This window comes from Panicum virgatum, chromosome 5K (assembly GCF_016808335.1).
Source record: "Panicum virgatum strain AP13 chromosome 5K, P.virgatum_v5, whole genome shotgun sequence".
In the NCBI taxonomy this organism is placed as follows: domain Eukaryota; kingdom Viridiplantae; phylum Streptophyta; class Magnoliopsida; order Poales; family Poaceae; genus Panicum; species Panicum virgatum.
Window position 1 is genome coordinate 45,031,757 of NC_053140.1, and position 25,344 is coordinate 45,057,100.

At 48.4% G+C, this 25,344-nt stretch overlaps 1 protein-coding gene across 1 annotated transcript; it reads right to left on the reverse strand.

Moving 5' to 3' along the window:
- Positions 1–10,064: 10,064 nt before the first annotated feature.
- Positions 10,065–12,136, reverse strand: LOC120707727 (UDP-glycosyltransferase 88A1-like). Its single transcript, XM_039992724.1, has one exon. The coding sequence runs from the start codon at positions 11,805–11,807 to the stop codon at positions 10,362–10,364; it is 1,446 nt and encodes a 481-aa protein (XP_039848658.1). The 5' UTR covers positions 11,808–12,136; the 3' UTR covers positions 10,065–10,361.
- Positions 12,137–25,344: the final 13,208 nt, after the last annotated feature.

A 25,344-nucleotide genomic window follows, 5' to 3' on the forward strand; every position in this document is an offset into this window, starting at 1 on the left:
CAGTGTACTTCCCACAGTACTCGACTGTTGTATCCCCACAGCTCGGGGAGAAACGACGACTTCCGCGATCCCCTAGACATGTACCCATCCCTCCTTGTGTCTATAAAAGGAGGAGGCGGGCTTCCCTTAAGGGGGTTGGTCGGCTCTATAGGCATTACACCGCTCATAGAGCACACACTCGCTTCTAGCCCCAACATCGCTACTCGCCACGCTCAACTTCTCTTCTAGCAGAGACTTGGGAGTCTCCCTCCCTCTCTCGCCTCGCTTGTACCCCCTACTACAAGCACTCCGGGTGCAAGATAATACAGTGCCCTCGCACACCCTCTTTGCTGGACGTACGGCCCCGCGGCCGGAACCAGGATAAACCCGTGCGTTACTGTGTTGCCTCTTGCATCAACATCTGGGACGACGAAACACGCAGCATTTACTATTTTGGATCCGGACCCCCGGGTCAGGGCACTGACAATTCGTCTCGCAATGTACATCAAAACTATGCAATTAGTTTTTTTATTTACATATATTTATATTTAGTACTACATGCATGAGACAAAAGATTTGATGTGATATGTGAATAGTGAAGTTTGGAGAGAAAGATTTTGTAACTGAACACAGCCCTCATTCGTCTCTCTTTCCTCTCCTCTCTCTCTCTCCCTCCTGCCGCCGCTGGTCGCCGCGTGCATCTCTCGCCGACTCCCCACCCCACCCAGGCACAACACCACCATAACTCCTTGTGTTCTTGTCGAGCGGCATTCCGGTGTTGCGGTAACGAAAAGTGGAGCACAAGCTGCGGCGACAGTGAGCTCGATTGGATCTGGTGCCGCAGGGGCTGCATACGGTCCGCCAGTCGGCCAATGGCTGAAGCTCAAGGCCTGTGAGGTGTGGCGGCTGGACCAGACCTCCCTGCCGCAAGCTCCACCCGATCTGCTCGCCACCGACAGCGCTCCCGTGAACAAGCGGCTGCCCAATCCCTCTAGATCCAGTCAACGCGGCGTTGCCTGCTGGAGATCTAGCACCCTCAAGCAGCGGCTCGTCTGCAACTGAACACGACGAGCTCCCTCCTAGCCTCCTCCGGCAGCATCTGTGGTGGTTCCTGAGGTAGGGAGAGGCAGCTATGCAGTGCTGGCGACCACGATGCGTAGCGGCGGTCTCCCTCCCTCCTTGCAATGAGTGATGGCCAGAGTTCCTTCACAGTCTCATACGAGGCATCCCCTCGGAGCCAGTGAGAGCGGGTCTGCATCTGAGGATGCCCCGTGCTCCCAGTCAGCTCCTCCCAGCAGGCCATGTGCAATCGGCTGCTGGCGTTCAAGGGGCAGGACACTTCGGCTGCGTCTAGGAGCGGCACCAGGGCGATGGGCGCGACGCGCCAGAACTCATCCCCACGGACAGGCGGACAGCATGAGGCAAGTCGACGAGCGTAGCTAGCTACTTTGATGATTTTTTTTACCACTGTTTGTGTGCTAGAGTGTTGCATGTGTTCATGCCTGCGTCGCCTATGTTGCACAGGCTATGGTAATCAATTTGACAACTGGTAATTCAAGTAAATTCCCCTAAAGAAAAGACACCTTCTGTGATATGATCATGGAAGCAAGCACAGGAAGCAATGATGGAATATCTATCTTTGTTGTGTATGAGTTCTTCATTCCGATTTATCCACCCTGAGGCATAATTAGCTAGCTTCTCGTTTGTTGTTCTTTATGTTGTGGGCCAACTGTAGAAGACAAATTTGTTTCCTGTCTTAAAAAAACAGCTTTTGACAGACTTTCATTTTTTTTACCTTTTGTTTGTAAGAACCACAATGGTTGTTGATGCTGTGGTTACAAAGCTGAAAGGCATGGCACCAATTATTGTTTCTCAACTTGGCATTTGAAGCTCGAGAGCTTATCTGAAATATGAATGTAGTTTTGCGCAGTTGTTCTAAATTGCATATGATTTTCCTGCAAATGTGGGAGTTTGGCAAATGATGAGTATATTATTTCCAATTAATGTTTATGCCTGGTACGACTGGTGAAGCATGCTAGATGTTCTAGGTTTTTCCTTGCACCATTTTACTTGCTGCCTAGATCCTCATACTTCGTTGTACATGTTTCTGGTAAGTTTTACCTTTACATTTGCATTGCAAGCAAGAATGCATTCATGCACATACCTTTTGGGTTGTGGCACGGGAATTACTGCAGACTGGCCGATTGCATTCACCATTCAGTACTGAACATGATCTTCCTTCTGAAAGTAAATCAGCTTCTAGATCCTTCTACGTTATTTGTTTCTGATCTCTCTACTCCTTCACGATATGTCCTGGTTTCAGATGGTTGAAAACATTAAAGTGTAGCCATGGCACTTTCTGATGGATGGCATCATTGGCTAATATCCACGAATGATTTCATACAGAATCTCATTAGAATGATTTCACACATAAACTTCATACTATTGTCAAAAAGAAAGCTCCTTCTGCTTTCCTTTTTTTTTCATACTGACTTCTTTTCTATTACTGCTATCTAAGTGTATAAATTGCCCTTACAGACTCTGCAGACCAACAATATTTTCCTACACTCGATGGCAATTTAGATCTGAAATATCTTGGTGCTTGTCTATGGGACAAGAAGATGCGATGAAGTTTTTCCCGTTTGTAACAATGATGATGTGTTTAATGACGAAGTCATTATACTATCTAATTAAATCAGAGCATTTTACTTGAGATGCCAATATATGAACTCAAACGAGTTCATGAGCAGATTAATAAATGCATTCTGCTGTTTTTATGAGCAGATTAATAAGTTTGAATTCAGTAGCTCACACAATAGTAGGTTGTGTGGTTTTGCGCATAGCATCATGCTAAATATTATGTTCAATCATGTTACAAAGTTACATAATTCTATTTGATGCATATGATGCTGGGTAGATATAATTTTTTTATAATTTCTGTTATTTTGATCATGATAGAGCGCGTTGTGCGCTTTATGTTCTAGTGGGGATGCGGAGGACTCGCCGTTACATACTTGCATCCCTCCAGCGACGACAGCAGCACCGTGCAGTGCTTGCATCCCTGCAGCGACGACAGCAGCACCGTGCAGTGCCACAGGCGCTCACGAGTCACGACTCACGACTCACGACCAATGTTTTCTTTACCGACCGGAACGACGAAACCGCCGCTCTCCGGTTCCGGTAAATCGGTCCGATTTGACCGGAAACTGATAAAAACCGGTCAAATTCAAATTTCAAACTCTAGATGGCAGTTCAATCGGTTTCCACCGGTTAGCTGACCGGTAAACTGGTCCGGTTTGAGTGGGAATCGGGAGTTGAAAAAAACCGATGGAAAATCCACTTTAGTTCAAAATTTGAATGTGTTGTATAACATGTTTTAGTCTAAATGAACCATCCAACTCTCTTTTATACTACTTTTACATTAATACAACGGATAACATGTTTTACATTATATTTGTATATTTTTGTATGCACGTTTTTTTGTTTAACTTCAAATGCCCGCAAAGTATACTAAATGAACGAATATTTAAAAAAATTTGACATCATTAAATTCGTCGCAACTTGAAGTATTTTTAGGAATTTTTTCATTTTTTTAAATTCAAATTCAAATTTTAAATTTGGGCCGGTTTAAAACCGACCGGTATCGGAACCGGTTCGGAACGGTTTGACCGGTTACTGCGGTTTGCAGACCGGTTCCGGTCGGGAAAAAACCCTGGTCACAACACTACCTAGTTCCTCTCCGACCGCGCGCTACTATCTCCTCTCCGATGAACTTGTCCATTTTGCTTGATGCTTCGCGACCCCATTTCAATCCGGGGAAAAGTGTATTTTTCATCTGCTTCAAGTATTACAAAAATGTGATTTTTATCCCTTAAGTTTTACTTGATACAAACCGACCACTTAACTAATGAAACCTGTACGCTAGTCATCCCATCTCATATACCTTGAGCGGAGTCTAGAATGATCGGGTCGTAGATGACAAACCATCTAAATTTTCCTGTGCTCCATATGATTTATGTGGTTTGTAGCTATTACTTATTTATATGGATTTTTAGATGCAACCGTGAGTTGACTATATCGTAACAAGAAAATTAAAAGAGTTATTAAAGTTTTGCTACCAGGATATAGTTCCAGGTTAAATTAATCCAATCAAGATTCTGATGTCCGGGCCAAAATTAATTAGATTGAGCCCAAATTTCAAGCAAACACTGACAAAATTTAGGCACCATCCTCTATATTCATCCTCTCAAAGAAATATTCTGTTCTGGCCATCGAGATTCTCTTCTCTATATTCAGTTCTTCCGTATCTATCCATACTCTATATCTCCTTTTATACCAACCACCACAAATGGGACCCACATGTGAGATTTTTTTACTTCCCGGGTCCCTTCCTCTCTCCCTCCCTCCTCCGCCGGTGCTAGCTCGCCACTCCTCTTCCCCACGCCCCTCCACCGGCCTCCACCTCCTTGTCGTGCCAGCCGCGGCGGAGCTGCACTCGCGCTCGCCGGCCGCGGAGGAACTGCACTCGCGCTCGCCGGTCGCGGCAGAGCAGGCGCCTGACCTTCCTCCCTCCCCTCCTGGCCTCGTCCCTCCTTCCCCATCTCTCCCCGTCGCCTTCCTCGAGCTCCACCACGGCCGGATTTGGCGCCCCTCTCCCTCCCCCTTCTTGGCCGGCAGTCATGGCGGGTGCTCCCCGGGCAGCCATGGCGGGTCCGAGCACGCCTCCGCGACGGCCATGCCGCGCCCCTCCTCCCTACTCCAGCCACGCCGCCCCTCCTCTGGCCTCTCCGCCGGCGAGCTGCGGTGACGCGGGCGCGGTGCCGTCGTGCTGTCCGAGCTCGGGCGCGAGGGCAGGGTGGAGCACATAGGCAGGACGACAGCGGCGGGCGGGCTGCCGGGCCTCATGAGCTGATGTAGGCATATAGTGGAGGTGCTCTATCCTAGTAGACTAGTGGATTGCGCGCGCGTTGCGCGCGCTCATAATTTCTTTATATTAAATCAATAATCAATATGGTTGGAGAAGATATGTGCGCGCATTTATATTTATCGTGTATTTGTTTCTTTTTTTAGAGTTTTATAAATAGCTAATGTAATTAATTAAGCTTTTGTGCTACAAAATGCATATAGGTACGAACTCACAGTAGGTAACTATAATATTAATATTATACATTATTTGTAGGGAATTATAATAGACAATAGATTACATTTATGTTACAACAAAACACTTTTTTTATATGTACAACAAAACACATTTGGTGCTCTAGTAAAAGGCTAGAAACTACCAAGTACATAATCTAAATTCGAGCTGTAGTTGCAGCTGTTTTGGGATGGTCTGAAAAGAGTTGCGCGCATAATTCCCTTTTAATCTTAGAGGTAATTATCATGGTAGTAAAAGATATTTTCATTTGCAGGGGAATGTACATTTATGAAAATGGTATGTACATCTTTTTTTATAAGATCTAACGGGGAAAAGAGAAACAAGAAGTGAGTTAAAGTTTTAGAAAATTCTATTTTTTTTCCAGGTGTAACCAAATAAGATCATAACGGGTCTCAGTTTGTGCAAAACATCCCAGGTAGCTGATGTATAGCCCAAGTATTAAGGAGTGCATGTATGATAGTGTAAGGTGTTCAGGCAGCACAAGGAGCATTTTTGGTCGTTAAAGAGTTAGGTGATTGCCTTTTTGTTTCAGAAAGCGCGATAACTGTTTAATTAAAGATTTAGTAGAGTTATCATTGTCATAAGATGGGCAAAGTAACTAAATGGTCCATACAGATTAGCATTCCAATAGTTCGAGGATAATTTTGCTGAAATAGCCCGATCAATCACATTTGGTTAAGGTAGCAAGATGCAAAATATTTGCAATGGAATTGTGCTCTCTTGTTGGCCATACAGACATGCACCATTGCTTTATTTTCAAAATGCTGCGCAAAATTAAACAAGCAGTTCTAATATGGAACAAAGAACTTAAATACTTAATATGCATTAGCTAGAGGTTTAGTTCTCATAACTATTAATTCTTACTAAGGCACTCCAAGTGCTATTGGTGATCCTTGGTCATGGCTTTGTACAGCTAGTGCTGTTTTTGTACAAACAGTTGCTTTATGCATTCTTTAACAGGTAGTGAAGCTACAAGGCTCAGTGCAGAACCAAGTATAGGGACTCACAGTTCAATCCTAGGATGCTTATTTTTTTTTCCAGTTATCATGTACTGAGCCTCTAGTGGTTGGCATACATTTCCAAAATATCAATAACCAAATTAACGTACCTGAAGTGGTTGTCATGATGGTTCTACTTTATAACAGCTGGGAAAACCATTTTACAATTACAAATGGTAAAATGGTTTCATTTCTTCCTGCCTTTCATATATACTGGCCAACGTGTGAACATGTAGAAAACAACTATCCTTATTCATTGATCGAAATGTGAACATGAAGAAAACAAAATGTACTTGTTCATGTCCTGTCAAGGTCCAATCTATGTATAAACACAAGAAAAAAAATTCAGATTCACAAGCTCCAGGATGTAATAATTGATGGACCGAACGATCCCATTGTTTGATGCTGCTAAGGTGAGCCATTAACATGATCTGGAGCCCAACTTAGAGTGCAGAATATTCATCCTTCTGTAATTTAAAATAGACAGCAGGAGCATTAGAGAAAGCACATTATATCGAACTTAGATTATCAACAACAGGCATCAGGCATTGTCTTTCTTACATCCTTATCAGTGTAAGCTTGTAGAACAACAAAGCTACCAACTTGCAAGATCAGGAGGAAAAATAGGTGGCCTGCGGACATAAGAGGTAAAAGTACCATTGTTGCATTATAATTAATATTGAAAGATTATCTCACAGGCAAAGCAATGTTGCTGCCATCTACTCAATCAGTAGCATGTTTACTCTGTATTTTGAGTATTTAATTAAAACATACCATTCAATATTATTGCCTAGAATAGATAGGAACCACATTTTTTATCTAGATACTAATGTAACCCACTCAGCTTACTGTCATTGTATCATATGCCTTCAAGACATGGATAGCTCAGGATCATTGAAACAGGTGCAAATATCAATATTCAAAATAGAGAAAATATTTAAACGAAGTCGAAATGACCTGCAAGAGATATACATACTGTTTAGTGACAGCAAATCTAAGAACCTAATAGACCAACTTAATTAGTTTGTTCAGGAGAAAAAGTAATAGCATGAGGATTCCTTTCATGAGTTGGCGCTATGATAAATCAAATATCCACAGGGAGCATCAAAACTTCTATCTAAACAGTGGTAAAATTCTAAAAGGCAACAACGGAGGAGGAGAGATTAGGGAAAGCCAACCTGTCAGCCATTGAGGAATGACTGTGCGCGTACCGTAGCTTGTTTGATGGCTAGCTAGTGGAGCTTCAGTTGATCTTGCTACTTTTGGGTTCTCATAGGATCTGGTGTTGACCTGTTGAAGGAATATTGTTTAGGAAATGACATGGTTAGACTACAATGAAATTTGAAACAGAGTTACTTATTACTATTTGAAGTTTAGATAAAAAAAAAAGGGTTGACAGAAGAAACTTATGCACAATATGCAGGAGGTTTTTCGACATTGGTTAACACATTTTTAATTATTGCACATATCCTTCACACAAGCTTGTTTTTCCAAGGGTTCATGTTCATGTTCTTGGTGAACCTACATTGTCAAGCATCAGAAGCGTAAACACAAAGACAGTTTGCACTCTACTCGCAAAATTGGTTACACCTCTTTAACTGGTCAGACAAGCATACAAAATATACCATCGCTAATTGTATCATTTGGGCCAAATCAAAAAAATCAGAACACAGAATCTGAATCGTGTATCAAAAGAGCAGAGGACCAAAAGAGAAGAGGTCACCAGTAATCAGAAGCTGATGCCAGACGCTGATGCTATGCGTGGACCTATTCCTGGCCGTCGCCGTCTCCACGATGCAGAGCTTGAATGGAGGCCGAGAACCTGGACACAGGCGAACACCGAATCTGAATCGGGTATCAAAAGAGCAGAGGACCAAAAGAGAAGAGGTCACCACTAATTAGAAGCTGATGCTATGCATGGACCTATTCCTGGCCGTCGTCGTCTCCACGATGCAGAGTTTGAATGGAGGCCGAGAACCTGGACACAGGCGCTGCAGGCATCGCGGGCGGATGATGAGGGGAGATGCGGCCGCGGTCACAGGAGCAGTTCCGGCAGTCTCGCTCGCCGCGACGCCCTCCCGCTCGTCGCCCGCTCCTTGTGTCGCACGGACTCGACTGCCGTGGCCATGGTCTCCAAGCTCCATCACCGCCGTGGGGGGCTGCCACACCAAACTGCCTGACCGTGCGCGGTGCGCCCGTGCCGCAGGATGTGGGTCCGCGGCAGCCGGATCTGGTGCCTGGCAGATCCATGGCCAGGGGTCGGAGGAGCATGGAGCAGGATGTGGAGAGCCGTAGTTGGAGGAGCAGTAGCGTGGCCGGCGCCCACTCAAGCGCCACGCGCACCGCCACGGGATCCGCTGCAGAACGGCGTGGCGCGGGGACCGCCCGCTCGCCGCGCGACCGCGAGAGAGATGCGGCGAGGAGGTGCGCAAGGACGTACGGCTAGGGCGAAGCAGGGAAGCGCGGCGAGGTGGCGCGGCAAGGAGGCACGCCCAGGGGGAGCCGCCGAGTGAAGTGAGGAGGACTGAGGAGGGAGGCCGGCTGAGCCCGCCGTCGCCGCCGAGCCGCCACGGAGCTCGAGGCCGATCGAGCTTGAGCGCCGACGAGGGAGGCCGTGGAGCTCGTGCTCCCGATCGGCCGCTGGAGAGGGCCGGTCGGAGCAGTAACCGCGGCCGCAGGAGCACGGCGCAGCCAGAAGGAGGAGGGCCGCGGATCAGGCAGCTGCTGCCACCGGGCCCGTTCTCCTGCCGCGCCGCCAGGAGCAACGGCCGCGCGAGGGGGGGGGACCGGTCCGGTCCGAGCTCCGCCCGGCGTGCCGCCGGGAGCAGCGGGCGAGCGCCTCCCGTCGGTGGAGGCCGTGGCCGAGCTCCACCTCGGTGCGGGAGAGAGGGGCGGGGGTGGGGGCGGGGCAGGGCGACCCGGTGGAAGACCGTGAGGATGCAGCGAGATTTTTCTAATATATGGGTAGGAAGCTTCCTGGAAGTACCAATGGGAAAGGGAGCTCAGGGCTGTTCGGCTGGTTGGAAAGCCGGCTGATTTCAGCTGATTTAATAGTACCATGTGAGAAGAAATAAGCCAAAACAAGCCGAAATAAGCCGGGAAAAGACAAGTGAACAGGGCCGAAGACGAAACGGCGGGGGCAGTGGTGTGAACCGGCGAGAACGGAAGGCGGCGCTGACAAAAAACTGAAAAGGCCATGTGAAAAGAAGACCGGTAGGAGGAAATACGAGAGATCAGCTAGGTATATGAACATCGTGGATGTAAAATCAAGCGGCCACATAAATTCGGGACGACGTGGACACACTGAGAGGCCACGGAGCCGTGGGGAATGATACGTAGAAATTTGGAGGAAATGGGGAGGGACGCGAGGGTACCGGATGCTCTGTACCCCGCTACAGGGATATTTCCTCTATCCCGGTACTGCAGGATGCTATCCAGGGCGCCGGTGCGGGTAGCCTGAGATCAATCAAGTTCAGAGCAAGCGATTCTAACGTCCGACACAGTGACACCTTGAATATATCTGCCACTGCCACCACTATTCATAAGATCACCAGTCCAATGAAAATGAACAGCTAGATATTCAACATGATTCATTCAAACCAAACCCTCATAAAAATGTGTTCTAGATAGCCATAGCAATCCTCAGTCATGTTGGAAAACAGAGGACGATCACAAGACAATAAAAAAGAGATGAAGAGAGGAGAGTTTACCTCAAGAACTGCAGGTTACGGGAACTGGTCTTGGTGCACTCCACCACAAGGGATCAGTCGCCTCTGTAAAAAATGAGAGGAGGTAGACGTCGATGGTGGAGGAGGTGGACGTCGACGGTGGTTACGGCAGCGGCCGGGAGAAGCTGTGGTTCTTTTTTTTTGCAGATTATCGTGGGTTTGTCCTCTTGTTTGAGGGCTTTTGCAGGCTTGTACAAAGAGTTTGCAGTTAGATAATATCCGTTGTAAATAGCAGTTTTGCAGGGCGGGTTTGCGGGCTCATATAAGAATCCATCCTGCTTACATCTGAATAGTAGACAGGTAAGAGACTCACGCTTATACTCTTCATTTCCACAGTCGCAGCCAAATAAAGGAACACACTCGAGTCTTGACCCCCAAACACACACACAAACACACACGCACGCAACGCCACAGTGACGACCATGTCGTGATCGTCTGATAGATGCCTGCTGAACGCCCGTCGCCGTAGAATCAGAACCATCTCGCACCTTTACCTCGTCAAGCGCGTCTCCACTCGTCCACGAGCCCGGCCAGTGCGGCCTCTGACTCGCCGCCCTGGCGCAGGGCGTCGTGCGCCTGCCGCATGGCCGCGAGCGTGCGCTCCCGGAGCGCCCTCCCGCTGTCGGACTCCATGAGCCACCGCACCTTGGCCGCCACCTCCCCGGCCGCCACGAGCCCGCTCTCGCTGTCGTACCCTTCCACGGCCACGGCCAGGCGCATCTCCTCCTCCAGGAACACCCGGTTCATCCGCTGCTCCGCGTAGAGCGGCCACGCCAGCATGGGCACTCCCGCCATCACGGCCTCCAGCACCGAGTTCCAGCCGCAGTGCGTGACGAAGCCGCCGACGGCCGCGTGCGCCAGCACGTCCCGCTGCGGCGCCCACGACTTGACGACGAGGCCCCTGTCCTTGGTCCGGGCCAGGAACCCCTCAGGGAGCAGCGCGCCCAGGTCCGGCTCCGGCGGCTTGTCGTACTTCCTCGCCGGGTCGTCGATGGGCGGGGCGCGGACCACCCACAGGAACCGCTGCCCGCAGGCCTCCAGCCCCGCCGCCACCTCCCTGATCTGCTCCGCGCCGAACCGGCCGATGCTGCCGAAGCAGAGGAATACCACGCTCGCCTCCGGCTGTGCGTCCAGCCACGCCAGGCACGCCTCGCCGCCCTCGCCCAGCACCTCCTGCGACTTGATCAGCGGGCCGATGCAGTGGACGGGCGCCGTCGGGAGGCCGGGGGGCGTGCAGCGGCCCGCGACCACGGCCTCGACGGCGCGCGGCTCGAGCAGGCGGAACGTGTTGACGATGACGCCGTCGCAGCGGGAGAGCTCGGCGCTGGAGCTGAGGAAGCCCTCGTAGGCCGCGTCGTCCCGCGCCATGAGCGGCAGGATGCCGTGCGTCGCCGGGAACGGCGCGATGCCCGGGACGCGCACGGGCTCCTCCCCCATGTCCCGGAAGTCCTTCGCGGCCCGCGCGTGGAGCACCGGGAGGTACAGGAAGAAGGCCAGGACCTGGGCGCCCGAGGTGAAGAAGAAGTACCCCGGCACGCCGAGGTCCCTGGCGACCCCGAGCGCGACGCTGCAGAAGAAGTCGACGACGAGGGCCGCCGGCGCCGGGGACGCGGCGGCCAGGAACTCCCGGAGGCCCGGGTTGGAGGCGCGGATGGCCTGGAAGGTGAGCCCCTCGTGGTGCTTGGTCCTGACCGGGGCGAGCCGCTCCACCTTGGGCAGGCGGTGGAAGGAGATGGAGGGGCTGGCCGCGGAGACGCCCGCGAGGAAGGGGCCCGTGGCACCCGCGTCGTAGGGCGGGTCGATGACGAGTATGGTGACGGGCAGGCCCCGTGCGCCGAGGTTCTTGCCGAGCTCGATCATGGAGACCAGGTGGCCCATCCCCGGCGACGGGTACAGCACCACCGGCCGCCCCCCGACCGCAGCTGCGGCGGCGCCCTCCTCCATCTAGTTTCGCCCCGGAGGCCCGGAAGATCCGCGCGCTCGCTTTGGCAAGTGCGGCCCGGCGCGCTGGACACTGGCTGGCTGGACACTTTGTAAAGGAGCGCGCGACCGCGACGCAGCCGCTGGCCAGTGGACCCTGTTCCCGCAGCATGGGAGCTAGCCCTTGGCTGCGACCGGGCAGCTACCTACCGGGCCCTCGTCCGCGGCAGCTACCTCGCCGGATCCATCGAGCGGTGGGCGCGGGCTGGTCCAGCGACCGCTGGAGTTGGTAGAGCTTGTAGCACAGAGCGAGCCACATGAAGTGGAACTACAGCATGCCAGCCTTTGCCTTTCGATGGCATGCATCCCCACAGCATTTTGAACGTCAGCAGTTGAACGACCCGATCACGCATGCTCTGGCCAGCATAATAATTCCTGTCCTATGATGGGCACAGACGGGTCGCGCGGGGAAGTCAAGAGAGCGTAGCGAGAGCGACGCGCACCATTCGTCATCGATGACAAAATGGGATCGCGGTATGTCTCACGTGTCATATGTTCCCCCAGCTCAGGTAAGGGGTACATTTGGGTCCACCCAAATTATGAGAAATTTAGTTTTTTTATCAAGAAATTTAGGTTTAATTTTTTGGTGAAATTTAGTAGGTTGATTTTTTCAAAGTTTAGGGGTTTTTTTGTAAAATTGATATTCACAAAGTTTGAGTGCTTTTTTACAAAATTATTGTCCATGGACTGCGGGTTAATTTCATCAAAGTTCGGAGAGTTGCAAAATTTACATCTCCAGCTGTTTCTGGCATTCGGATTGGTTGATCGACGGTCATCGATTTGGGTTGACGTGGCCACCCTCCGGTGCAAGAGAATGCACTAGAATTAGTAGGAAAGATTTTTTGCGAGAAATTTGGATTTAATCTTTTTGCGAGAAATGTATATTTGAAATGCTCCTGCTGACCAAAACAGTCTAGCTTTACAATCCAGTTTTTGCAAATCCCACAAGTTGTCTCTTCTTACCTTTTTATTACCATTTCATGCTTTTAAAAGAGTGCTAGATATTGTAAATAAGCCAGCTTTTAGTCCAGCTTATATTCTAAATATGCTAGCTTTTTATAACCTGAGTGGATCCGGATCCAAACGTGCACTGGGATACCCAGCTGGTGAGGTTTGGTGGCGGCGGATGTCGAACATACCCGTAAAAAAGATCAACAGTGCTTTTGCACGGTTTGTGACTTTGTGCGCATTATGTTTTATGTCATTGCTTTGTTCATCCGGCAATAGAATCCGTTTTAGGTGCTGGCACGCAAATGATACTTTCCATCTTAATTTGGAGAACCTTTGGGATGCCATTGGCGTTTGTAGGTGGCCCTCATCGTTGCCTCGTGGGCACGGTAAAAAGATGTGAACCATCTAAAGAGATGGTGTAACTACCCAAATGTAATTATCATGTTAAGCATTGCATCATGAACATTCTTGTTAGTGTTATAAAAATTTTGTACTTCATTTGAATGCATTTGAATTTAATTTTGAATTATTAATGCATCTTGAACTCATGCTTTGTGAAGCAAATTGCATTTTCATTATATGACTTATGTTGGGAATTACTTTGATAAAATACTATTTTGAAAAACTTGAATTTAGGTGATTTTTTCCGGATTTTAGGAAACCATCTCGAAGCCAAACAGCTTAGCCGGAAACCCAAAAATAGCATTTCGGGAAGAATTTTCATTTCAAATCCACAATAGTTTTTCTACCAATTCTAAGAAAAATGGGTTGCTCTTGATTTCTAGTATCAACACAAAATTTGGTGGAATTTTTGGAGACTTGGAAGATCAGTTTTGGGAGTTGAAGTAAAGGAATAAGTTTCTGTACAGAACCAGCCTATAACGTAACCCTCCCCTCCGGACGGTCCACTCCTCTACCGCAGACGGTCCGTAACCCTCCCCTCCGGACGGTCCACTCCTCTACCGCAGACGGTCCGTGAGAGACCCATGCCTGCGTGTCGCCTGCACAGAGAAGCTATGCCACGTATCCTCATCGGCCCCACTTGTGCCCCACCACCACCAGCGCCCCCTCCCCTTCCCGTTGCCTCTCTTCCCCACAAAACACCTATCTCCTCTCCCTTCTCTTCCCCCAACCAAGCCATGGAGGAAGAACTCACACCCTCCCACCAAATCCACCCCACCCTCACTGGAGATCGACGGAGGACTAGAGAAGGACGACGCCGACGAGCTCCTCCACCACCTCGGCCACCACTTCCTCGCCAGAGACCAAGGAGAAGGACATCCCCAAACTTCTTCTTCATCTTCCCCAAGCCCTCAAGGATGAATTCGACCCGATCTACACTAACGCCGCTCTACTCCAACAAGTGGCCCCTTGCTCGTGCTCTACTCGTCGCCGGTGAGCTCCCCTTGTCAATCATCTCCCTTCCTTTGCCCTAAATCGAGCTCCCTAGCCCATTCATGGTCCTTCACCATTGATGACCTAGAGCTTTAGAAACTCTATGCATGTTAAATCTTCTAGCCAAAATAAATTCCCCATGTCCTTAGAAACCTATAGAAACAAACCACACTCAAAACCGATGCCGAGATGCCGCCGGCGACCTCGCCGGTGAACCTCGGCCGACGAGCGGACGGTCCGCGACCTACGGCCGGACAGTCCGCGAGTCGTGGCCTCCAACACCGAGCCTCTGCACAAAAACACGTCCCCAGAATTTTCTACGGCGGACAGTCTGTCATTCACCCCCGGACGGTTCGCAGTTCACTTCCCAATTCCACACAGAACCGATGTGTTTCTGGAACTCATCTCGGGCTTGTACTGTAGCAGCGCAATAGCAGCCCTGTTTGTTTAAGTGCATAAGCATGCATCATCTTGTATAATTCATATAAAATTGAATATAACTCCGATTGATGTGAAACAAATTTTGTTAGTTTCGTCTTGATGTCCTCTACCTTTTAAAAATATGTTTGCTCCCAAAATAATTATATTATTTTCCAGTTTAATTAAATATGTGTTTATCTTATTAATTGCATAATTAATTCCCTGTCAGTCCAAAAATTATGAAACCAATTTTGCTAGCTTCCTTATGATGTGTACTATCCATTAGACATGTTGTTTTGTGTGAATTTTCTAGATTGGTACAGTTTAATCTATATCTATTTAAACCTAGTTAACTAGTAAATTCCACAACAAGTGCATATGTGCCTCAAAAATTGTGAATCCAATTTTATTTACTATGCTCAACCTTTATCTACTGTCAAAAAATGATAACATCTATAAAATGGTTGTATGTTCATATAGTTTCTAATTTATTAATTAAGAGCTTATTCCCTAGTTGATTGCATGGTTAGTTATTTCATGATGCTCTTCTAAAATCATGAAACACTCTTGTTAATTACCTATAACCCTGATAAGTTGTTGTAAATATTAGCTTTCATTAGATGTTTGTAGATGGATAAAAATTTGAATATATGTTGTTCTAGGATTAATTTACTTGCAAAATGCCTAGTGAATCACTTGTGCTCATGTGAGCTATCAAACTTTCTCTCATAATGAAAAATAAATATGATATGCTTTTGTGGTTAGTAACCTCCATGAAATAACTTGAGTAATGATGCTGTCTTAATTAAATAGAACATGATTTGCTAGCTTCTCTCCTATATAATGATGATCTTACCTTAACCAAGATGTGATGTTGTTAGCAGCTACCCATTAAGTCTTGATTGCCTAAATTTAGTTAAATAACATTATTAACTTGTATGAGCTTACTCTAGACTCTAGCACTCTATGTTGATAGCAATCATGAACTAACTTCCATGGCTGATGCTTGATGTTGTGTGAGTTGTTTATTCTGAATTTATGTGACAACTAGTAATAGCACAACTAGTGTTGATGGCATCCTAACGTTACAATTTGTCTTGTAGAGCGTGTGCTTGTATGAATAATTATTTTGCACCACCCTATGCAATGTTTGTGTACCCTAACTTACCTCATTGACTTGCTTACTTCATGAACTTGAATCATGTTAACCTTTATCTCTCCTAAGTCATTGCATCTCATAAGCATATGCATTCATGGCATCTTTTCTAATTTATCATGAGCATATGCATTGGCATCTTTTCTAATTCATGCATTTTCTACTTTCTTAGAGGATGACGTTCCAGAGTGTCGCGGTTGCGGAGTACCAAGGCAGGCACCTATGTATCTCAAACCCTACTTTTGAATTCTTAAATTGCTAGTATAAAGTATTGCTTGTGCATGGGCTTAACCCTATCTAGTCATGTGATTTGAGTAGAACCCACTCGGCATGTTTCCCTTATAGCTCTAGAACAACTTATACTAGGTAAAGTATGTATGTTTAGACTTCTCGAATTAATTTACTTAGCCATGCTTAGCTTACGGTAGAAGTCGAGAGATGGCAAGGTCACTATCACTCGCGAGCTATAGGATGTTTGCTTAAATATACTTGAGTAGATGAGAAAGATTAAAACATGAACAAGGTATGAATGATGGATCGAGACTTGAGCAAGTGTGGTAGGGCCATGTTGGAAGTGGAATCCAAATGGTTTAGGCTTGCTTGAATTGGTTAAGGACCGTCTCTTTGGATGCCGGTTTCTTGAGCACTTTTTCGTACAAACCACATGCTTTATAATGGAATGGTAAGTTCAATACCATACGCGCACCCTTCACTGAGCGGATTCGGCGCGATTTGTGATGGGGTGTAGTCGGCGGTTCCCGTTGCACCTGTCCATCCCGTCCGTTCGTCTCAGCGTTGGGAGTGGGTATGCGAACGGTTGACACGTTTAAAGTGATCTAGGCCCCTAAGTGGGTTTTGGTAAATAATGACAAAACACATGTATATTTAATTGTGTAATTAAGCATGTGTGCAGGTGATGAATACATATAGGTGAATCAAGTGATGGCGTATGGCCCCTCAAAAAGGAAATGAAAAAGGCGGTGTTCAAGCATACTCATGGAATTAGATTTTATTTTTGAAATTTGAGTATAGGGACGCCGTACTATCAAGGGGGACTTAATTCAAAGGTGTTGACTTGAAACTAGTGCTCAAAAGAACCTAGACAAATACTTGTGAGCCACAAAACAATTCAAGAGAGCAAAAATCGAAGTTTCCCTGCCTAACCCGGATACTCCGGGTATAGGGCCGGATACTCCGGACCCCTTTTGCCTGGAGTGTCCGGGTGCTGTTCCCGGACTGAAAAACTTGTGTTGCCCGGAGTCTCCGGGCATATACCCGGAGTCTCCGGGTACCCTTTCGCCCAACGGCTATTTTTGGGCCGAAGACTATAAATACCCCCACCATACCCCTTCAACCCTCTCTCTTGCCACTTTGACGAGCTGAACTCAAACCTAAGCCAAGAAAGAGCTCTCTCACTCCCTTTTCTCCATTCTTGAGTGATTCCCTTGAGGGATTTGAGTAAGAAGCAAGCAAGAGCAAGGATTAGTGCAAGTGAGCCTCATTCCCATCTCTTGAGCATTTGGTTTTGGTCAAGCCCGCGGATTCAAGTTTGTTACTCTTGGAGCCTTGTGCTTCTAGACGGCTAGGCGTGCTTGTGATTGCTCAATCAAGATTGTGAGCTGCACAAGAAGTTTGTAAGCTCCATTCCTTGCCGAGGAATCCATAGTAAGTAACCTTGGGCTTGAGAGGTGATCTCGCCCTTGGAAGAGGAGCATAGGGGTTCTTGAGCACCGTCTCCTGAATCCTTCCTCAACGGAGGCGTAGCACCTTTGGGTGTGAACTTCGGGAAACAAATCCCTGTCTCCTTTGTGCTAGTTTACTTGATTTCATTGCTAGTTGCTTGTGAGACTTATTTTCTAGGGTTTGAGCTCGATCTACTCACTCATGAGTTTCTAGTAAGTTCTGTTTGTTGAATATCAATCCTAAGGAACCCCTGGTACTCTTACTTTAGCTCGATCTACTTTTCATATATAGATTCTTGCAGTTTTCTTTCAGGTCGTTCATACCCGGAGACTCCGGATATATCTCCGGATACTCCGGATCACAAAACCCGGAGTATCCGGGCTGGTCTGTGTCTGACATTTTTGTTAAGTGTTTTAAATTGCAGATTGCCTATTCACCCCCCTCTAGGCATCTTAAGATCCTTTCAATTGGTATCAGAGCAAGGCTCTCCATTCAAGGGACTTAACCGTCCGGAGAGGTCAAGATGTCGGATGATGAGAAGAATCCAGAGAATTCGGTTAATGAAGGTGAAAAAGGTGATCCTAGTGATAAAAGAGACAAAGACAAAAATGTAGAGCCATCCAACAACAATAAGAAGGGAAAGTATAAGAATGGTGGAGAAGAAAGTGAAGAAGAGACATCCGATGATGAGATGTCTTATGAGGAGTGGAAGGCATGGAGGAAAAAGAAGAAGGAGCAAAGGAAGAAAAAGTCTAGCTCCCGAGTTATCATAGATTCTAGTGATGACTCCGATACCGATCCCAAGAGAAGAGCCTCACGCTCTTCAAACAAGGGCAGCTCATCAAGGTCAAAAGGCAAAGGTGACTATCGAAGAGTTGCTCATGACTACACATTTTCACTACCTAGTGAGCACAATGCATCAATTCATATGGGCAAGCCACCTTTCTTTGATGGCACTGGATATAACCAATGGAAGACTAAGATGTTCGGTTACATGAATGCAATTCACAAGGATCTTTGGAAAGTTGTGGAGGTTGGATGTGGAATTCCGGATGAAGATGAAACTCCAACACCGATTCAAGCATATGTGCTACAAAGGAACTTTTAAGCATTAAACATCCTGCACACATCCGTGAGTCCCGAAGAGTTTGACAAGATAGAGTATGCACAAACCGCCAAAGATGCTTGGGACACTCTCCTAGTGAATCATCAAGGGTCAAGAAAAGTACGTGAATCAAGAATCAAAACTTTGGAAGATGAATTGAGCTTATTCTCCATGAAGAAGGATGAAGGTGTGAAAGAGATGTATAACCGCATGAAGAAAATCACAAATCAAATCAAATCTCTTGTTGGTGACAAGTGGGGTGACCGTGAGATCGTGGACAAGCTCTTGACCGTATATATGGCTAGGGATGTTACTCTACCTAGTTTGATTAGAGCCGAAAGAGGATTCAAGCACTTCACCGTCGAGAATGTTCTTAGAAGAATTGAGGCTCACCATGATCAATTGAAGAGAGTCAAGATTAACCAAGATCTAGCCGAGCTTCAAGAACAAGCAGCCAAGAATAGTGGGTTGGCACTTCAAGCTAAGTCAAAAGGAAAAGAAAAGGCAAACCAATCCTCAAAAATTGAAGGCACTAGTAGTGATGATGATAATGAGCTTGATGATGAGCAAATGGCCTTCTTTATCAAGAACTTCACAAGAGTAATGAAGAAGAGCAACTTTAGAAACTTTGGGAAGAACAAGAAGTATGAGCCAAGTAGAAGATCTAATAAGCCATGTTTCGGGTGTAACAAAGTTGGGCATTTCATTGCCGATTGCCCGGAAGAAAAGAAAAAGAAAAAAGACACCAAAGAAAGCTCATCCAAGAGAGATAGATCAAGATACAAGAAGCAAGCCGGAAAAGCTCATCTTGGCCAAGAATGGGATTCACAACAAGAAAGTGAGTCCGAGAAAGAAGATGTTGCAACCATGGCTTTCAAGGCATCATCTCCACATCCTACAAGTTTGTTTGAAGATCTCATCGACGATGAGGATGAAGATCCTATCATGTGCCTCATGGCTAAAAACTCCAAGGTAACACCTCCAAACTCATCGGATGATGAAATGGATAATGAAGTAGAAGTTGCTAAACTAGTCAAGAAATATGGTAAAAGGGCCGCAACTAAAATGATGAAATTAGTTATGAAACTAGACGAAGCGGATGAGACTCTTGAAACACAAGAAGAATTGCTTAGACTTGAGAGAGAAAAATTCAAAGCTCTTGAAAAGGACCTCGCCTGTGAAAGGGAGGAAAACAAGATGCTTGTGAACTCAATCAAAGTCAAGGATGGCACTCTTTTTGACTTAAAAGAGTCACTCTCTAGCGAAAAAGAAATAGTGGATGATTTGATTAGAAAATTTTCTTTTCTCAATGACACTAACACTTTCCTAAGGAAGTGTCGTGGTGTGGCAAACCACAGCCGGGTGGCGGAAGGCACCCGCCTAAGCCCAAAGGGTGTGTACTCGGGGGTTAGCTAGTCCTAGTTCGATCTCTCTCAAGAACACGATGAACACAGCGGGACTAGAGTGGTTCGGGCCGCCGGAGCGTAATACCCTACGTCCAGTGTGTTGTATTGCCTTCCCTCGAGAGAGAGTTCGCGAGAGCTTGTGTGTCTGGAGAGCTTAGAGTCTGTCTGAGATCTCTCCACTAGAAGGAGGGCGTGCTCTCCCTTTTATATGTCCAAGGGGAGCACGTACACTGAGCGGGGCCCCGACATGTGGACCCGGTGATGTATTATAAACTACATTTTGGCCTTCAATGCCTCAGATCCGGAGATCTTGTCGTCGGCTTTTGTGCGTAGCTTCTGACCAGGGATGATCGTGAGCTGTCCTATCGGAGTAGAGTCTAGCCTCTGCAGCCGCGCGTCGAGGTCATGATGAAGCACCGAACTACTGACTCAGTCCACTGTAGCAGCGTGCACTGTTGCTCCAGTCAGTAGCTGGTCATCATGACTCATCGCCCATGCGCGCGGCGCTGAGTTTTTAATGCTTGCCTTGGTAACTGACGAGCCGCCTCGGTAACTGGTGATCCACAGTGTGGACTGACAAAAGCTGCCCCGTGCCCAGAGGCAGCAGAGCCTGCCTCGACCACTCGCACTTAATGCGGGTGGGTGAGGGAGCTTCCAGCGGAAGGCTTGCACCCGCGCCCGCGTCTGCGTGACACGTGGCGGCTCTGGACCCCTGGTGACTCCGGACCCCTCCCGAGCAGCTAGCTGAGCCGAGAGCTCACGGGGGTCCGGATAGGCACGTGGAGGTCCCGGACCCATCTGCGGCAGTCCGGATGGCACGTGGAGGTCCCGGACTCAGCTGTGGGGTCCGGGTCCGCGGCCACAGGTACTGAGCATTTCCACCTCTAGGACACGTGGTGACACCGGACCCGTCCCCGAGCGGGAAGCGGGTCCGGGACCGTTGGTCCGGTGAGATGGAGTTGGACCCCAGGGGTCCGGCTGCTCAGCTCCTTAAGGCATAGTTACAGATAACTACGCGAGTCTTAGCACAGTAGGAGTGGGTACCCCAACTGCAGGGTACCGACAGAGGGCCCCGGGCCCGCCTCGGGAGAGGCAACGAACCCACAGGTGGGCCACTATTGTGAGCAACTTGGCTGCTTCTGGCGGCCAGCGGTGCGCGCCGCAAGGGTTTTGTCCTGCGTCGTCCATCCTTTGGGTCACCTGCTGCATCATCACGTTTGGACCTGCACATGACTCAAGGTAGATGCTTAGTAGCGTGCCCACGGGTCCCAAATCATGTTGGCTGTAATCCTTTGAGGTAGACAGCTAGGTTCAGTGAACGGAGCTCAACGGGCCGGCCTTTAGGTTAAGAGAAAATCCGGACCTCCAGGTTCCTAGTCCTAGGTACTACGGCACTCATTCACAGGAGGTGGTGCGTGCAGGCTTAGGGTATGGAACCAGGCTAAGCGGCTACACGGCTCCGGACCTCCCCGGAGAATGAGTGCGCTTCCCTGAACCTGCAGGTTCCCAGGGGTCCGAACCCCTCTCTTCCATGAGGGGTCTCGAGCTAAGTCACTAACTAGCCAACTCAATTCGGACCACAATCACCACACAAGAGTAAGAAGCCACGTGGGGGTTAGCGCAAACAGAATGCGTAGATTGAAATTGGAATATAATATCCTTAGAGGCGAACTGAGAATAAACTTTTCCTTTATAACTAGATGTACATGAGATGTACGATGTAAGCCAGAACACGGGTTTATGAGGCCGGAGCTGTCCGAACCTCCGGGTCCCCAGTCTTAGGTACTACGGTACTCGCCCTAGGGAGGTAGAGCATGCAGGCTTAGGGTACGGAACCAGGCTAAGCGGCTACACGGCTCCGGACCTCCCCGGAGGGTGAGTACGCTTCCCTGAACCTGGTTTGCAGAGGTCCGGACCCCTCCACGGGGGAGGCTCACCGGACTGGACCACACGGAAGTACTACCTAGTTACAAAGGAAAATGTTTTATTCCCTGCTGGGCCTCTAAGGGTAGGACTTATAGAGATGTAGAGTCGGGGGTGCGACCGGAGTCGGCTTAACGTCGGAGAGAGCCACCAGAGTCGGCTTAGTGTGACCGGAGTGGGCTTTCCGCCGGAGCGGGCTTTCCGCCGGAGCGGGCTTGGTGCGACCGGAGTCGGCTTTCCGCCGGAGTGGGCTTCCTCACATGAGTGAGGTATGCTGCGAGCTGGGATTTGTCGCTCCGCCGCTCGCAGCTTGTGAGGGGGCCCTTGATGGGTGCCCTGACTCTTGCCGGTGAGCAGCACGCGCCGCCGCCGACGGTGGCTGCTCCACAGGCACGGTTGCCCCTGGAGCAGGAAGGCGAGAGGAATGTGGCGCGGATGATACCACCCCCTCTGTCATCTCCACGTCGTCCACACGAACCATGGAGACGAGGAAGAGATGAACTACGACAAGCTAACTTCCCCCTACCTGGCGCGCCAAATGTCGTGGTGTGGCAAACCACAGTCAGGTGGAGGAAGGCACCCGCCTAAGCCCAGAGGGTGTGTACTCGGGGGTTAGCTAGTCCTAGTTCGATCTCTCTCAAGAACACGATGAACACAGCGGGACTAGAGTGGTTCGGGCCGCCGGAGCGTAATACCCTACGTCCACTGTGTGTTGTATTGCCTTCCCTCGAGAGAGAGTTCGCGAGAGCTTGTGTGTCTGGAGAGCTTAGAGTCTGTCTGAGATCTCTCCACTAGAAGGAGGGCGTGCTCTCCCTTTTATATGTCCAAGGGGAGCACGTACACTGAGCGGGGCCCCGACATGTGGACCAGGCGATGTATTATAAACTACATTTTGGCCTTCAATGCCTCAGATCCGGAGATCTTGTCGTCGGCTTTCGTGCGTAGCTTCTGACCAGGGATGATCGTGAGCTGTCCTGTCGGAGTAGAGTCTAGCCTCTGCAGCCGCGCGTCGAGGTCATGATGAAGCGCCGAACTACTGACTCAGTCCACTGTAGCAGCGTGCACTGTTGCTCCAGTCAGTAGCTGGTCATCATGACTCGTCGCCCATGCGCGCGGCGCTGAGTTTTTAATGCTTGCCTTGGTAACTGACAAGCCACCTCGGTAACTGGCGATCCACAATGTGGACTGACAAAAGCTACCCCGTGCCCAGAGGCAGCAGAGCCTGCCTCGACCACTCGCACTTAATGCGGGTGGGTGAGGGAGCTTCCAGCGGAAGGCTTGCGCCCGCGCCCGCGTCTGCGTGACACGTGGCGGCTCCGGACCCCTGGCGACTCCGGACCCCTCCCGAGCAGCTAGCTGAGCCGAGAGCTCACGGGGGTCCGGATAGGCACGTGGAGGTCCCGGACCCATCTGCGGCAGTTCGGATGGCACGTGGAGGTCCCGGACCCAGCTGCGGGGGTCCGGGTCCGCGGCCACAGGTACTGAGCATTTCCACCTCTAGGACACGTGGTGACACCGGACCCGTCCCCGGGAGGGAAGCGGGTCCGGGACCGTTGGTCCGGTGAGATGGAGTTGGACCCCAGGGGTCCGGCTGCTCAGCTCCTTAAGGCGTAGGTACAGATAACTACGCGAGTCTTGGCACAGTAGGAGTGGGTACCCCAACTGCAGGGTACCGACAGGAAGGATAATGAGAAACTTCAAGAGAGCATGACAAGCTTACAAGCTAATCACACGGCACTTGAAGTTCAATTTAATACTCTTTGGGAAAGTACTTCTAAGACTAGAGAGACATCTAATTCATCTAGTCCTTCTACTAGTAATGGATGTGCACGGTGCTTTAATATTGATATTCAAACTTGTGCTGCTAACCTTGTTGAGATGAATGCAATGAAGAAAGAAATTTCTAGACTTACTCATTTGTTGCAAGAAGAAGCTTCACCACACACTCAAGTCCCAAAGAAAAATCCCTCAACAAGGGTAGGTGAGTTTGAGAAACACACCAAGGGATTTGGGTCAAGATACATGAGCAAGTTTGGGTTCAAAAAAGGTAAGGGACTTGGTAGGAATGGGCAAGGTACTCCACATGCCATTCCATTTACCAAGAACAAGGACAAGACCGCCTTGGGTGCTCAAGGAGGTCTAGTAAACATGACCACTCCCGTTCACAAGACAAATGATGTGATTCAAGAAAGTGGTCATGTCAAATTCATCAAGAGAGGCACAACATGTGATGAGGGTGCGAAGATTGTTGCATCTTCATTCAAAGAAGACAAGTTCAAGGCCTCTAACTCAACCAAGATCAAGGCACAAGAATCATCTCATGTATCATTTTACGCCGATTATGTTTTGACAAGGAACCACCGTGGTAAAGTGGTTGCCAAGTTTGTAGGACATCGTACATGGAACACAAAAGTAAAAAGTCATGTTTGGGTGCCCAAAATTCTTGTGACTAACATTAAAGGACCCAAGTATTGTTGGGTACCTAAAAGAAAAGAGTAACTTTGTTTTGTAGGGATACTCCTCCGGTGGATCAACTTGGGTGATTGATAGTGGGTGCACAAATCATATGACCGGAGAAAGGAGCATGTTCGAAACTATAACCACATCAAGTGGAGATCATTTCATTACTTTTGCGGGAAATCAAAAGGGAAGAGTGCTTGGTACTGGTAACATTAACTTAAACTCAAAGTTCACTCTCTCAAAAGTTCTTTTAGTTGAGTCACTTGGTTATAATTTGTTGTCCATCTCACAACTTTGTGATTCGGGCTTCAATTGTTTGTTCACTAACGAGGGTGTAACCGTCATTAGAAGAAGCGATGACTCCGTTGCTTTCAAGGGGGTGCTCAAGGGAAAGCTCTATCTTGTGGATTTCTCTCAAGAGAGGGCTCAACTTGACGCTTGCTTGATAGCAAAGTCTAGCTTGGGTTGGTTATGGCATCGCCGACTAGCTCATGTTGGGATGAGAAATCTCAACAAGCTTCTAAAGGGGGATCACATCCTAGGACTAACAAATGTTTCTTTTGAGAAAGATCGTGTTTGTAGTGCATACCAAGCCGGGAAGCAAGTTGGTGTTCCACATCCATCGAAGAGTATTGTCACCACCGTCAAGCCATTTGAACTTCTACATATGGATCCCTTTGGTCCGGTGGCGTACATTAGCATTGGTGGTAACAAATATGGTCTTGTCATTGTTGATGATTATTCTCGTTTCACTTAGGTATTCTTTTTGCATGACAAAAGTGTAGTGCAAGAGACCTTCAAGAAGTTTGCAAAAAGAGCTCAAAATGAATTTGAGACTAAGATCAAGAAAGTGAGAAGTGACAACGGCACCGAATTCAAGAACACTAACGTAGAAGAGTTTTTAGATGAAGAGGTCATTGGTCATGAATTCTCGGTTCCATACACTCCTCAACAAAATGGAATTGTTGAGAGAAAAAATAGAACTCTCATTGAGGCCGCAAG

Coding starts and splice junctions, on each gene's coding strand:
- LOC120707727 (XM_039992724.1), bottom strand. CDS start 11,807: ATGGAGGAGGGCGCCGCCGCAGCTGCGGTCGGGGGGCGGCCGGTGGTG.